Genomic DNA, 15,233 nt, shown 5'->3' with positions numbered 1-15,233 from the left:
ATACAATATCTAGTATGGGGCAGGGAACAATAACAGAATTAATTCTCATAAACTTGGCCAAAGAAAATGGTGTCCTGACTTGTCAAAAAGGTGTGAATGTGTATTGAAACCACAACAAAATTAGACTTGATTTAGCCTATATCACTCTCTAGAGCCAAGATATCCAACATTTTTAGCATGAAGACTGCTGTTTAACTTTTAAACATTTCATGGAACAACTCACCACCACCAAATACAACTGATTATTTCCATGATACTTTTAGAATGTGTGGATTGAAAAAATAAATAGGTGCATCTGTGGATTCCACTCAATAACTCTACCTGGCCATACCTCATAAACCACTTCCCTAATCCAAGCTGAAAAAATAAACTGTAACTGGAAGTCTACACCCTCAACAATTGCTATGGAATTTGATAATGCTTTAGTCATCACAAACAACTTCTAGAGCCTATTTACTGGAGGTTCCTTTGGTGAAATTAGAAAAATGACTTAAACAGACAAGTGGGCTTCCCTGGTGGTGCAGTAGTTGGGAGTCCGCCTGCCAATGCAGGGGACACGGGTTCGTGCCCCGGTCTGGGAAGATCCCACATGCCGTGGAGCGGCTGGGCCCGTGAGCCATGGCCGCTGAGCCTGCGCGTCCGGAGCCTGTGCTCCGCAACGGGAGAGGCCACAGCAGTGAGAGGCCCGCGTACCGCAAAAAAAAAAAAAATCCATTCGTAGAGAACATTCATCAGCAATCACATATCAACCAGTTGTGTGCTTTAAAGGGCAGAAGAGAAAGTACAGTGACACAGCCGATCACCAGCATCCAGATAGATCTGCTGCAACATAGCCAGGCCAGGGATTCATTCCACATACAAGTGGATGACAACAAGATTTCAAAACAGATGATATACCCAGCTACATAAGTGGACAAAAGTAAGCAAAGTAAAGGACCACAGGACAGACTAGGACACCAGTTTAAAATGGCGGCCTACTTAGTGGATATTGAGAAATAGCAGGGCCAGATAAGCCACCCAGGTATGATGTAAGAGGAATTCCTACATCGTAAGGAGGAAAAACACACAGATTTTCTTGGCAGCAAAGAACAAAGGGTTCCAAACAGGAGAAAACTTTGCAAATGGCAGCTAGGGCATCAAAGGATTATTACTCTCACTTTCTATATATATATAAATATATATATATATATACACGCACACACACACACACATGCACACATGTATATACATGATGTATATTTGCATATATATGCAAATTATGAGCATATTAGAGCTATGCATTTGCACTGAATCACAATTATTTAATAAGCAAGAATTTATGGAGCACCCACCTAACAGCCCAGCACTTGGAGCTTTGAGAGATAGGTGAAAAGAGTGAAGACACAATGACTACTTTCAAAGAGTTACATTCTAACTGGGAGCAGGAAATCACTAAAGATAACATAGTTCCATGCTATCATGTGTCACTTTCAATATGGGAAGATAAAGAGGAATTACTATTCTATACAACTGTGTAGTAGTATTTTTAACTCTTTTATTTTATTTTATTTTATTATAAGTTTTTTTAAGCAATTCAGATTTAGAAAGAATTGTCTCTTCCACATGGGGCTACAGCAGCTTGATAGATGTTCAAAACTTTTAGGAGTGACTGCTTTAATAAAGCACCTGATTAAATGTTAATCAAACATTCACAAGAAGCAGGCAGTAACAAAGCACTTGGTAAGAAAAGAAAATAGGAGCACCCCACAATTAAAGTTTAGTCATTCCAATATCCTAATTGTCATTTAACAAGTTCCAGGATTTGGGGGACGCATCTAACATTTACCAGTATTTTTCTCTCTTTGATTTGATGGAGACAGAAGAAAAGGACTGAGGGAGCATTTTTAAAACCCAAATTGTGGAGAGATCTCTGACCTCCAGAAAAATATGTTTGCACTTTGAACCAAATAAAAAATAAGTTAAAACCATAAAACTTGAAACCAGGAGGAAACCTAGGAAATTATCTAATTCATGGTTCTCAAGCCTGACTTCCAATTAGCATTATCTGAGGAGCTTTTAAAATATGCAGATGATCAGGTCTTATACCCAGAGATTCAGATTCCATTAGTCCCTGGTGGGGCCCAGGCACTTGAATTTTTTTAAGTGGTCAAAGTGATTCTAAGATGAAACGATTCTAACGATGAAACCACTGATATAAGCTAAATCCCTCATTTACAGACTATGAAATTGAGATACAGAAAGATTTCATCACTTAGGGGCAGAATAGGGTCAAAAATCAGCATTGCAGACCAGAGTCAAATTGTATACCAACTATTTTGCCACGAAGCAGCAATATTTAGATGGCACAAAAATTGATATTGAAAGACTGTGAAATACTTATATTTGCATATTGACAGCATAGCCAATCCTTTACCATCTTAGAAATAACTGAAGATAGTTCCCAGTTAGCAAGAATAGTTCACTGAATTGACAGGAATCAAGTAGCTTGTATCATTAATATCATCCATCTATGAGTCATGGAGCTGGAGGAATTAGGCTCCCTGACTTCAGACTATACTACAAAGCTACAGTAATCAAGACAGTATGGTACTGGCACAAAAACAGAAAGATAGATCAATGGAACAGGATAGAAAGCCCAGAGATAAACCCACACACATATGGTCACCTTATCTTTGATAAAGGAGGCAGGAATGTACAGTGGAGAAAGGACAGCCTCTTCAATAAGTGGTGCTGGGAAAACTGGACAGGTACATGGAAAAGTATGAGATTAGATCACTCCCTAACACCATACACAAAAATAAGCTCAAAATGGATTAAAGACCTAAATGTAAGGCCAGAAACTATCAAACTCTTAGAGGAAAACATAGGCAGAACACTCTATGACATAAATCACAGCAAGATCCTTTTTGACCCACCTCCTAGCGAAATGGAAATAAAAACAAAAATAAACAAATGGGACCTAATGAAACTTCAAAGCTTTGCCACAGCAAAGGAAACCATACACAAGACGAAAAGACAACCCTCAGAATGGGAGAAAATATTTGCAAATGAAGCAACTGACAAAGGATTAATCTCCGAAATTTACAAGCAGCTCATGCAGCTCAATAACAAAAAAACAAACAATCCAATCCAAAAATGGGCAGAAGACCTAAACAGACATTTCTCCAAAGAAGATATACAGACTGCCAACAAACACATGAAAGAATGCTCAACATCATCAATCATTAGAGAAATGCAAATCAAAACTACAATGAGATATCATCTCACACAAGTCAGAATGGCCATCATCAAAAAATCTAGAAACAATAAATGCTGGAGAGGGTGTGGAGAAAAGGGAACACTCTTGCACTGCTGGTGGGAATGTGAATTGGTACAGCCACTATGGAGAACAGTATGGAGGTTCCTCAAAAAACTACAAATAGAACTACCATATGACCCAGCAATCCCACTACTGGGCATATACCCTGAGAAAACCATAATTCAAAAAGAGTCATGTACCAAAATATTTATTGCAGCTCTATTTACAATAGCCAGGAGATGGAAACAACCTAAATGTGCATCATCGGATGAATGGATAAAGAAGATGTGGCACATATATACAATGGAATATTACTCAGCCATAAAAAGAAATGAAATTGAACTATTTGTAATGAGGTGGATAGACCCAGAGTCTGTCATACAGAGTGAAGTAAGTCAGAAAGAGAAAGACAAATACCGTATGCTAACACATATATATATGGAATTTAAGAAAAGAAAATGTCATGAAGAACTTAGGGGTAAGACAGGAATAAAGACACAGACCTACTAGAGAATGGACTTGAGGATATGGGGAGGGGGAAGGGTAAGCTGTGACAAAGTGAGAGAGTGGCATGGACATATATACACTACCAAACGTAAAACAGATAGCTAGTGGGAAGCAGCCACATAGCACAGGGATATCAGCTCGGTGCTTTGTGACCACCTGGAGGGGTGGGATAGGGAGGGTGGGAGGGAGGGAGATGCAAGAGGGAAGAGATATGGGAACATATGTATATGTATAACTGATTCACTTTGTTATAAAGTAGAAACTAACACATCATTGTAAAGCAATTATACTCCAATAAAGCTGTAAAAAAAAAAAAAAGTTAATTTCAAAGTGCCTTTCTTGTTGCCTTCCCCACACATCAAAATCGCTAGAGCTGCTCTTGTTTCTCAACTCTGTACTGTTTTCTATACTCTTTACTACTCTACATTTTGAAAAGGAGAAAATCAAGACCCCGAATTTGTAGCTCAACACCCACTATCTATCCACTAAGACATTCAAGCTGAAATTATACTAAGGGCAACAGAAGTGCAAAGTAAATATTTCAGTTCATGCCCATGCATCTCTAGCTTCAGCTCTTGCTTCAAATAGAATTTCCACTCTTGCTGACATAAAAGTGCATGTTATTATGTTCAATGCCTATCAATAATATTTTTTTAAAAACATAGAAGTTAAGTCACCAGTGTCACTTTACGTGGATTTCTTTGGGATGAAAGAAGAGTGTTAGCTCAGTTCGGTTTTATCTTGACTTGTTTTGACTGTATTACAGTCAGTTCCTTGCACTTAATGTACCTTGAAAGGAGTAGGAAATTTTTTTATTGTCAACATTTTAAGAAAATGTTAACAACAAAAAAAATTATCTTGTAGAACTCAATTAAGACTTTTTATTGAGAGGACTATAGATTGACATATATGGTAGGTAGTACAGTACAATGGTTAGTCACGCAAACTCTGAAGACATGCAGCTTGGGTTTGATTCCTGACTCAACCACTTACTAGCTATGTATCTTTTTTTTTTAATTGATGTGTAGTTGATTTACAATATTATATTAGTTTCAGGTGTACAACATAGTGATTCGGTATTTTTGCAGATTATAGTTTATTTTAGGTTATTATAAGATAATGGCTACAATTCCCTGTGCTATACAGTATATCCTTGTCACCTATCTATTTTACACATCTAGCTATGTTGTCTTTGAGTAAATTGCTTCATCTCTCTGTGCCAAGATTTCCTCTTCTGTAAAACAGCAATTGGTACTTAAATCATAAGGTTGTGATAAGAATTAATGAAATGAGTTAGCGTACATAAAGCATTTAGAAGGGTGCCTGGTATTTAGCAAGTGATTGTTATTATATTCTATAAATATATACACATATTTTAGTGGGTATAGATGGAGATAAATAAAAGGCTAAGCAGCATGTTCAACAAATTAAGTTGTATAATAATATATTTTTACACGTAAAAGTCTTTCAATGTTGTATTTATTTTATGTCTTAATATAGTTTTTGTTTGTAAATTTAAGGTTTTGAAGATACAGAGAGTGGTATCATAAAAGAAAATGTATTACACTCAATAACATCACACAATTATGAAAAATCACAAATTACATAAATTCTCAATCAACACTATTAATCTTAATGAGAAATTTCTCATAAAGTAAATTTTTCAAAATGAAATATCAATATTCTTTAACTCTTTGAAATTACAGCAGTTTACTTAACTGCAAATGGAGGGCTGGTACAGCTAGAAACTGGCCCCATTTATTGAAATGTCTAGCACACTCTAAACCATCATGCAAGACACAATTCCTATTTATCCTACCTCCACTGCTACAGACCTCTTATGTTCTTTTTTACTAATGAACTTAAACTCAACTCTTGCTAAAAATGGCAGCCTTCTTGATCACTGAAGCCAGAATATTTATCTCAGCTCACATGCTCCACAAACTCCCTGCAACATTGGCCCTTTGTTGATATACCTTCTTCTTGCCATTCCCTTGGCTTCCTTGACACCAAACTCACCTGGTTTGCCTCCTCCTCCTTCTTTTCCACTTCGTCTCTGCTGACTGCCTCTAAAAGCAGGTATTTTCCCAAAAATAGGTATCATACAGATATGCCACAAGGTTTTCTCTTCAGGCCCCTCCTCTTCCTTCTGCTGCTTTCCTCATCAGGGAAGTACTCTCTATCCTCACAGGCTAGAGCCTGCACTTGCCACCTAGAGGCGCCGGGGTGGCCCAGCTAGGAAATCATCTTTCACCCATGCAGCAGTTACCTGCAGGGATCAGTGGGAGCCCAGCAGCACCACGGGAACCAACTAGACGAAAACAGCAATGCAAAGGCCCTGAAAACTACATTGACACTGGAACCAGACGTCACTAAAGAAGACCAGGGCCTGCATGCTAAACCTAAACAGAGTGACTGCCTGCTAAAGTAGATTTCCGTTAAAAGTTAAGATTTAACATAATAGCCAAAGTGTCTAGGATACAATCAAAAATCACTTATGCCAAAAGTAAAGAAGGGCACAGCTCGAATGAGAAAAGACATTGACAGATGCCAACACTGAGATGATTTAGGTGTTGGAATTATCTGACAAGAATTCCAAAATCATCATCATAAAAACGCTTCAACAAGCAATTACAGATAGCCTTGAAACAAATGATAATACAGAAAATCTCATCAAAGAAATGCAAGGTATTGGGCTTCCCTGGTGGCGCAGTGGTTGAGAGTCCGCCTGACGGTGCAGGGGACACGGGTTCGTGCCCCGGTCCGGGAGGATCCCATATGCCGCAGAGCGGCTGGGCCCGTGAGCCATGGCTGCTGAGACTGCGCGTTCAGAGCCTGTGCTCCGCAACGGGAGAGGCCACAACAGTGAGAGGCCCACTCACCACAAAAAAAAAAAAAAAAAAAGAAAGAAATGCAAGGTATCAAAAGGAAGCAAATGGAAATTATAGAACTGAAAAACACAGTAACTTAAATTTTAAAAACTCACTGGAGAGGATCAATAGCAGAATGAATATGATGGAGGGAAGAATCAGTTAACTTGAAGATAGAACAATAGAACTTATCCAGTCTGAAGAGAGAAAACAAATTGAAAAAATATATAAACAAAGCCTAAGGGACCTGTGGCATAATAGCAAATGATCAAACATTCATATCATCAAAGTCACAGAAGGAGAGGAGAAAGAGAATAGTGCTGGAAAAAAAATTTGAAGAAATAAAGACTGAAATTTCCCAAATTTCCTAAAGACATAAACCAACATATTCAAGAAACCAAGTGAACCACAAACAGAATAAGTTCAAAGAAACTCTCATCAAGCCACACCATAATTAAAGTTCTGAAAACTAAAGACAAAGTAAAAACTCTTGAAAGCAACGAGAGAGAAACAATCTAGAAGGGGCAAAACAATTCAAATGACAGCAGATTTGTCATTTGAAAACGTGGAAGGCCAAAAGGAAGGGATAACATTTTTCAAGGGCTAAAAGAACTATCAATCATTAATTCTATATTCAGCAAAAAATATCCTTCAGAAATGAAGAGGAAATAAAGATATTCTCAGACAAAGGAAAACTAAGAGAATCTGTCACCTACAGACCTACCCTTTAAAGATGGATAAGGAAAGCTCTCCAAATAAGAAAGAAATGGTAACAGAGGCTTGAAACTGTGGAAAGGAAGGAAAAACAATAGATTAGGGAATGAATGAATGAATGATGAATGGATGGGTGGATGAATGAAGGATAAATAGACTATCTTTCTCCTCATGATGATTGAATCAAAAAGTATTATTCCATCTGATGTGATGTTTAATATATGTAGAGAAGTAATCAAGACAACTGTATTTTAAAAGTGGGAAGGGGGGGGCTTCCCTGGTGGCGCAGTGGTTGAGAGTCCGCCCGCCGATGCAGGGGACACAGGTTCGTGCCCCAGTCCTGGAAGATCCCACATGCCGCGGAGCCGCTGGGCCCGTGAGCCATGGTCGCTGGGCCTGCGCGTCCGGAGCCTGTGCTCCGCAACGGGAGAGGCCACGGCAGTGAGAGGCCCGCGTACTGCAAAAAAAAAAAAAAAAAAGTGGGAAGGGGAAAAAAATCTAAATGCAAGTAAGATTTCTATATCTTACTTGACATGATAAAACACTGATACCAGTAGATTGTGATAAGTCATGTGTGTATATTGTAATACATAGAGCAACCACTAAGAAAACTAAACAAACTGATATACTCAAAAACATTATTATAAATAAATCAAAGTGGAATCCTAAAAATGTTCATGTAACCAACAATAAGGCAATAAAAGAGAAATGGAGGAATGAAAAACAGAGGGAACAAACAAAAATCAAATAGTAAGATGGCAGATTTAAGGTATATCAATAATTTACCTAAATATATTAATTAAAAGACAGATATTGGCAGAGTGGATTAAGAAAAATATGATTCAACAATACACTGGCTACAAGAAACTCACTTCATATATAACACAGGTTGAAATTGAAAGGCTGGGAAAATGATACACCATGCAAACATTAATCAAAGTAGGAGTGGCTATATTAAACATCAGATAAAGTAAATTTCAGAACAAAGAAACTTACCAGAAACAAACAGGAACATTCATGATAAAGGATCAATCCACCAAGAAGACATAATAATCCTGAATGTGTGCAAGGCAGTTTCACCTATGATGCTTCTGCCAATAATTTTCAAATCCATTTTCCCAGGCTACTTCCTCCACAGAGCAGTAAATCAGAGAAAGGTGGCAGCGACCCCTGGCTTTTACCAGCCTCCCCACCCTCCAAACTCACATTTCAATGCAGGACCCAGGCTTCACATATCCTTCTGCGCCAAACACTACGTATTTGGTAGGTGCTGTGCACAGGGCTGAGGGGAAAAGGCACACAGAGACCAACTATTGCCTCAAGGACCCTGCACAAGCCCCGCCCATGGAGTCCCCCCTGCCTTCTATTCCAGGGTTGGACATGACTCTTCCATTCTGCCAAGGCTGGACATCTGACCGTACTCATCTGACTGCTCCAGCCCAAACAGCTCTGCAATGTTCTGCCGCCAGTCCCCAGATCCCTAGCAGGAAGCACCCATCCCCTGCCTGAATGATGCTAAACATCTTTTTTCTTCCTTCCTTTACCCTTTCTTTTCCCCATCACTACTCTCTCTGAGTTCCTGTTTCTGTTAATAACGTGGATTTTTTCCAACTACCCAGATTGAAATCTCAATCATTTTCATCAAATTCTGTGACTCTTCCACTCCAACGTTTCTTACATAGAGTCCCACCTATTCTCTCCCCGGTGTGGTGACTCTACACTAGTTCAGGCTTTCACTTCACAATACCTCCTAACTGGTCTCTCTCCTGTGCTGCCAAACAAAACATCTTTCCTTTTTTAGTAGGTTTTCTGAGCTTTGCCCACGAACTCTTACTGCCCCATTTTCCAGTCCAACTATATCTCACTGGTCCCTAAAAATGCCTCCATGCTTTCCATGCTTGTAGTTCACTGGCCAGAATGCTTTTCTTCAATCTCCATCTGGAAAAATACTAGCCTTTCTTCAAGGCTCTCCCCAAATACAACCTCCATCATGAAGGTGGTATTTGAGCAGGTATTGAGCATGAAACGCCATCCTCTTCACCAAGCATAATTGCTTTCTTCCTTTAAATCTTCACAAGATACTGTACCTTTCCTATGGTACTTTTATATTCTGCCCCATCTCTGTTGATTTGCATAGTTGACTTCTCTCCCAACTGTAAGTTCCAAAGACACCAGTAGCATCTTCTTCATCTTTGTACCCTTGCACCACCCACCCTCCACAGTGCCAAGTAAAGTGCACTGCACATATGAAAGGTTTTAATAAATATTTGTTGAATAATTTGAAAGCCAACCCTGTCTCTCTCTACCAAAATATTCCTTCTCTCTTTCTTCATCACAGCTTTGAATTTTTATCTTTCAAATCTAAAATGTTTGTATCAAACTCATTACTTTTCCTAAAACATAATTTTATGTACAAAAAAATTAGTTTTTCAATTATGTAAATCAAAATATACATAAATGCTTTTACAGTATTTACATACACTGTATGTAAGGTATGTTGTATAAACCTTATATGTATATGACCTCTAGATGTTTATATTCTCAGTCTTTTTAACAAATAACATTCTTAGTAAAATTTCACAAAAATTGACATGGAAAAGTTGGATTAGGAGATTAAATATATCCTTAAAATAACTGATTTAAACTTTCTTGGTCTTTTAACTATAAAATAGTTTATCCTAGCAACATGAATGGAAAGAGACCTGAACTACTAGAAAGAATGTAACTTTGCATAGCTTGTATGTGTAGTTTTCCTTGGTGGGTTTTCAGTGGCCAGTGACCCCTCCTCAGCTGGTCTCCTCAACTGCTTGCACTTGCTCAGACCACCTCCATCTACGACAATGTGCACCCAGAAGACAAACTCAATTTAGACTCAAAATGATCCAAGCAAAATGTAATTTTGAAAATGCAGCACATACTTAAAACGTGTGATGGATTCCAAAGCCATGATTAGTTTTTACTTGACACTATACTATGCAGACCACTACTCCCATTCATTACTGCAATTAACTGTACATGAAATTATTTTTATTGCTAATTTTACCCCAGTGAATTTCCATTTCAAGAAAAACATTAACATTTGTTTCTAATTAAATATTTATTGCTTATGTTTTACAGACCCGACATCAGGTTCTTCTTTAGACTGGGCTTACAACCTGGGCATCAAACACACATTTGCCTCTGAGCTCCGAGACAAAGGCAAATTTAGTTTTCTCCTTCCAGAATCTCAGATAAAGTCAACTTGTAAAGAGACCATGCTAGCTGTCGAATTTATTGTCAAGTATATCCTCAAGCATACTTCCTATAGAACTGCCCTCTGTTTGGAATAAGCCAGTTAATTCTTCCCGTGCCTTTCACTAGAAAGTCAATCTTTGCTTATCCCTAAATGTGGTTTCCACATCACCTGAATAGGTCCTCTCTTGTTCACTTAAGTCCTATGTTATTTCTTTTTGCTTTTATTTACTCTCAATAGTATCTTAACAAATAGCCTTAGGTGAAAGTTTAACCAAGTTAAGTTAGAACCCAGCACAAAGTATTATTTTGAGTATTTTGAAAGGTGATATACAGTGGGTCATGGGAAGGAAATGAGGACCTTCACTTTCTCCAGAACCAGACTTTCACCATGTGGCTTCATCATTTCATGTGCCAATATAATAAAAATAAAACATATTCCAAAATGCACCTTCTGTTTTTTATAAATTATGTTCTCTACATTCCTCTATTAGCATTAATAATCATGCATTAATGCTTCTTATGCATTCTGTTAATAAGAAAGAACACCTTCAATTTTTCAAAACATATTTTGCCTACATATTTTTTTTAATACAAGTTGATAATGTTTATATCTTCACACTAGCAAAAGGATGTTCTAGCAGGAAATAAAGTGGTTTATTTAGAGATGAATCTCAGTGCCTTAAACAACCAATCCAGTTCTCATCGACGTAATGTACATAAAATTCAAAATAGTTTAAACTGCCATAATCAGAGGAAATTACCTGCCAAAACACCTCTTGGCAGTTACAGACACAGCCAGAACATCTGGTCAGCTGTGAGCCCTGCCTAATAATGGATAGACAAAAAGCCTGGAAATAAAGTTGAAAAGGAAAAGAGAAAGTCATGTCGACCAAGGGCAATCGGAGTAACTTATTACCTTTATACTGTCTATAATAGTATCACTTAAGATAGTGTTACAAAATACCTTTTCCCTAACTTTATTCTTCAATATTGCATCATGTGACAACAGTGGCATCTACACTGTAAAAATCCAGAACACAGATGCCTGACCAGAATTTGAGGGACAAGTAGAGAGTTCCTTGACTTCCTATAAACTTACTTCTCGGAACAATCTGGATAAAATTTTTGAGGATCTTAGAAGATCCTGAGAAACCAGGTTAACAAATAATCTGGGACATTCCTCACGACTCCTTTAAGGGCCCATAAAAGAAAGAGTGCCATCAAATCTACGAGGTGATGGTATTTCTGATAGTTAGAAGGCAGGTAAAAGTTCCCCGTGCAGAGCTGTCTAGGGCAAACCAATATAAACTAACAAAAGTGCTTTACAGGTGGAGGAGGGAAAGGCGACAATGGCAAGAAAGTAAAACATAAAACTCTGATTATGAGGTGAAACTGTCCCTTATAAAATATATAATATCTATACCTAAATATTCAGCATTCAAAACCGGCTCCGAACCCAGGAACGCAAATGTGTTCCATTAAACGTGCCATATGGGAATTATACACTCATTCACACTTACTCAACTGATAAAGGACTGAAAGAAACTGTAATCTTAACATTTACATAAATATTTCTAATTCCATTAGGGCTTTAGGTGGCGGAGGTAAAAGAGATAATCCCAATTATTGAATATCATCCAGTGCTCACCTAGTTTATAAAAGACACAAAAGTTCTACTCACCATTTTATTTGAGCCTTTATGTAGCTTAATATTTCTTTTATTAAGAGAGAGAAAGCATTTGAGTGACTAAAAATCAAAAATCCTAACAAGATCATTCCTTATCTTAACTGAATACCTTTTGCATGACATCTCAGGGTATTTCGCTTGACTTCATATGAATTGTGAAAATAAACATGTGAAGAAAAATATCTATCAATATATTAAAATTTAAAAACTATAAAGCTTCATTTTATTTATGGAAAAGTTTAAGTAGGCAGTGCTTGATTCTTCCCTGGTCATATTTCTCATTTATCAGTAAAATGACTTGGTACCCAAGTTACAAGCAGTGCTGTGTCTTAAAATATTCTTGACAATGTCTCACAAAAAAATTCTTCTAAGTCATCATTCCTCTTCTAGTTTTCATAGTACCAAATTCACTCAAGAAACATTGTTGCATATTTTGAAAATTTTTATGGCCATGATCTAGTAGCTGAGACACAGACCTCCATTATATAAGAAAATGAAACATCTTACTGATTATTTTTAGCAATGCAAATAAATTTGAGTTTCCAATGGGCATTATGACTCCAAACTGACTTTAAAATGTCATATCAGAAGTACCCTCCCCATACCCTACACATCAGATATGTTCTATAACTACATAAGTGCTCACTGCCTAAGTAAACATTAGGCTTATTGACAAGGGTTTCCGTTTCTCATTTGAAACAAACATTTATGCCTCATTTTCTTTAGATGAAAAAACAAACAAGTAATTCCCAGAGAAACGTGCAAGAAATCACTGAAAATACTCAAGTTCTCTCTATTCTCAGGTTCTACCAACTTGTTCTAACAAAGTGTTTAAGTTATTTTGGTCATTTCAAATAGATGAATGTTGGGCTTTTGTGGACACGGGAAAAGATCAAAGACAGAGAACTTCTAACCTTTTATCTTTAACATACAAAATGTAAATGGGAGTTTTTCTAAAAGAGAACGTGCATTGGTTCCAAAACCTACAATGAAATATGGTAGTATTAAACTGATGTTGATTTCCCAGGATACAAATTATAAGAAGCAGTAGCAGAAAGCAATCTGAGTTGAACACTCATTTATATGAAGCAATGGCACCTAGAAACTGTGCCCAAGCTTATAAACTGCTAGTTGTCCCCTAAAATCTATTCTCCCCTCTTCCCTAGCAATAGGCCTCCCAATTTTGAACTAGGCACATGGCTACTCAAAGGCTCAATTTCCAAACTTCCCTTTCAAACAGAGTGGCTCTTGGACTGCTCTGGCCAGTGAGTTGCAAGAGGAAACACCATGTGGCAAAGTCTAGAAAGCTAACTTCATAGACCTCTGGCATATACATTTTGGTCCTTCCTTTCTGTTCTTTTCTCTTTCTTTTGGCTGGAATACAACTGTGATGACTGAGGCTGAGCAATCAGCTTGGACCATAAAATGTTCTTGAGAACTGAAGCTAAAAATATGATAGTAGGAGCTATCATAACAGTTCCAGATGTGATCTGGATGAAAATCCCCCGAGGGTGTTATACAAAATCACAGGACTAGAAATCAGGAGGTTGGCTTAGACTCCTGAATCCACTGAATGATATTCAGCAAGACACAATAACCCTTTGCCTGCCCTCCTTATCTCCTAGATTTTTGTTGGGATTTGAGATAATAGATGCTCAACAAGGTAAGCTACTTATTTCCATTTTGTTTATATTTGAGACAACGAACACTTATCCTCAAGAGAGTTGGCTCAGGTGGCTCCTAATTGAGGTAGGTGTCAGGTGGTACAGAAACATGGCACCATGGCTGCCCTCAGGTGTGGTTTTCCCCCCAGGGCTCTGCTATAATGAGGTACAAAGGGATGTGTACATATGACATTTCCCTGCATGCAAAGTTTTCATCAGATTATTACAATCTAAGGGTTATTGACGCTCAAAAGTTTACAAGCACAACTGAAAACAAAATCCAACATAATTTGAAAAATATCTGCACACATAAAAATGAACTCTAACCCTGGGAACTCAGAGTTTGTAGAGAAGTTTGTTTCTTTTTTGTTGTTGTTTATTAATATTGATTTTTTTCTTTGTTTTTTTAACAATATTCAGAAGAAATACATAATAAAGTGCCTACTAGATAGCTGGAAAATATAAAACATTTCCGATTATCAAAAACAAGTAAATTAGACGTCCTACAATTTATAAAATAATTAAAGCATGACAATGTATTTGTTACAGTATGTGGCCTGAATGTTTCCCTGCTCTATAGTGCCACCTGCAGTCTCCCCAGTCGTTCTGACCCTGAGCTGGTGCTTGTCCAAATGTAGTATATGGAGAGTGACATCACCAAGATGGCCAAATAAGATGTCCCTCACTAATATCCCCCCCTCAACAACAACAATTTGGACATGGACAAAGGTGCCTCTGTGGGAGCAACAGAATCCAGTCCCATATGCCAAGGGTAATAAACATACAGACCTCAACCCTGGCTATGGACTCTGAAGTGGCCCATGAACTGGCTCTAGCCCCTCTTGGCCACAGTCTGGGAGCCCCTGGAGAATAATGACTTAAACAATCAGCCTTGGACTTCCCTGGTGGCACAGTGGTTAAGAATCTACCTGCCAAGGCAGGGGAGACGGGTTTGAGCCCTGGTCTGGGAAGATCCTACATGCCACAGAGCAACTAAGCCCATGTGCCACAACTACTGAGCCTATGCTCTAGAGCCCGCAAGCCACAACTACTGAGCCCATGTGCCACTACTACTGAAGCCTGTGCACCTAGAGCCCATGCTCTGCAACAAGAGAAGCCACCACAATGAGAAGCCTGCGCACCACAAGGAAGAGTAGCTCCTGCTTGCCGTGACTAGAGAAAGCCTGACAGCAGCAATGAACACCCAATGCAGCCAAAAATAAATAAATAAATAAACTTATTTTTAAAAAAAATCAGCC

At 38.0% G+C, this 15,233-nt stretch overlaps 1 protein-coding gene across 1 annotated transcript in view; it reads left to right on the top strand.

The window, feature by feature from the left end:
* Positions 1 to 10,718, top strand: part of CPA3 (carboxypeptidase A3) — a 29,568-nt gene extending 18,850 nt beyond the window's left edge. The window contains 1 exon segment of the mRNA XM_027092833.1: positions 10,507 to 10,718. Within this exon segment, the coding sequence (XP_026948634.1) occupies positions 10,507 to 10,718 (212 nt within the window).
* Positions 10,719 to 15,233: the final 4,515 nt, after the last annotated feature.

Source organism: Aethalodelphis obliquidens, unplaced genomic scaffold, assembly GCF_003676395.1.
Source record: "Aethalodelphis obliquidens isolate GAN/ISIS:26980383/991018 unplaced genomic scaffold, ASM367639v1 scaffold81, whole genome shotgun sequence".
Lineage (NCBI taxonomy): Eukaryota > Metazoa > Chordata > Mammalia > Artiodactyla > Delphinidae > Aethalodelphis > Aethalodelphis obliquidens.
This window is presented reverse-complemented; position numbering and strand designations above follow the sequence as displayed.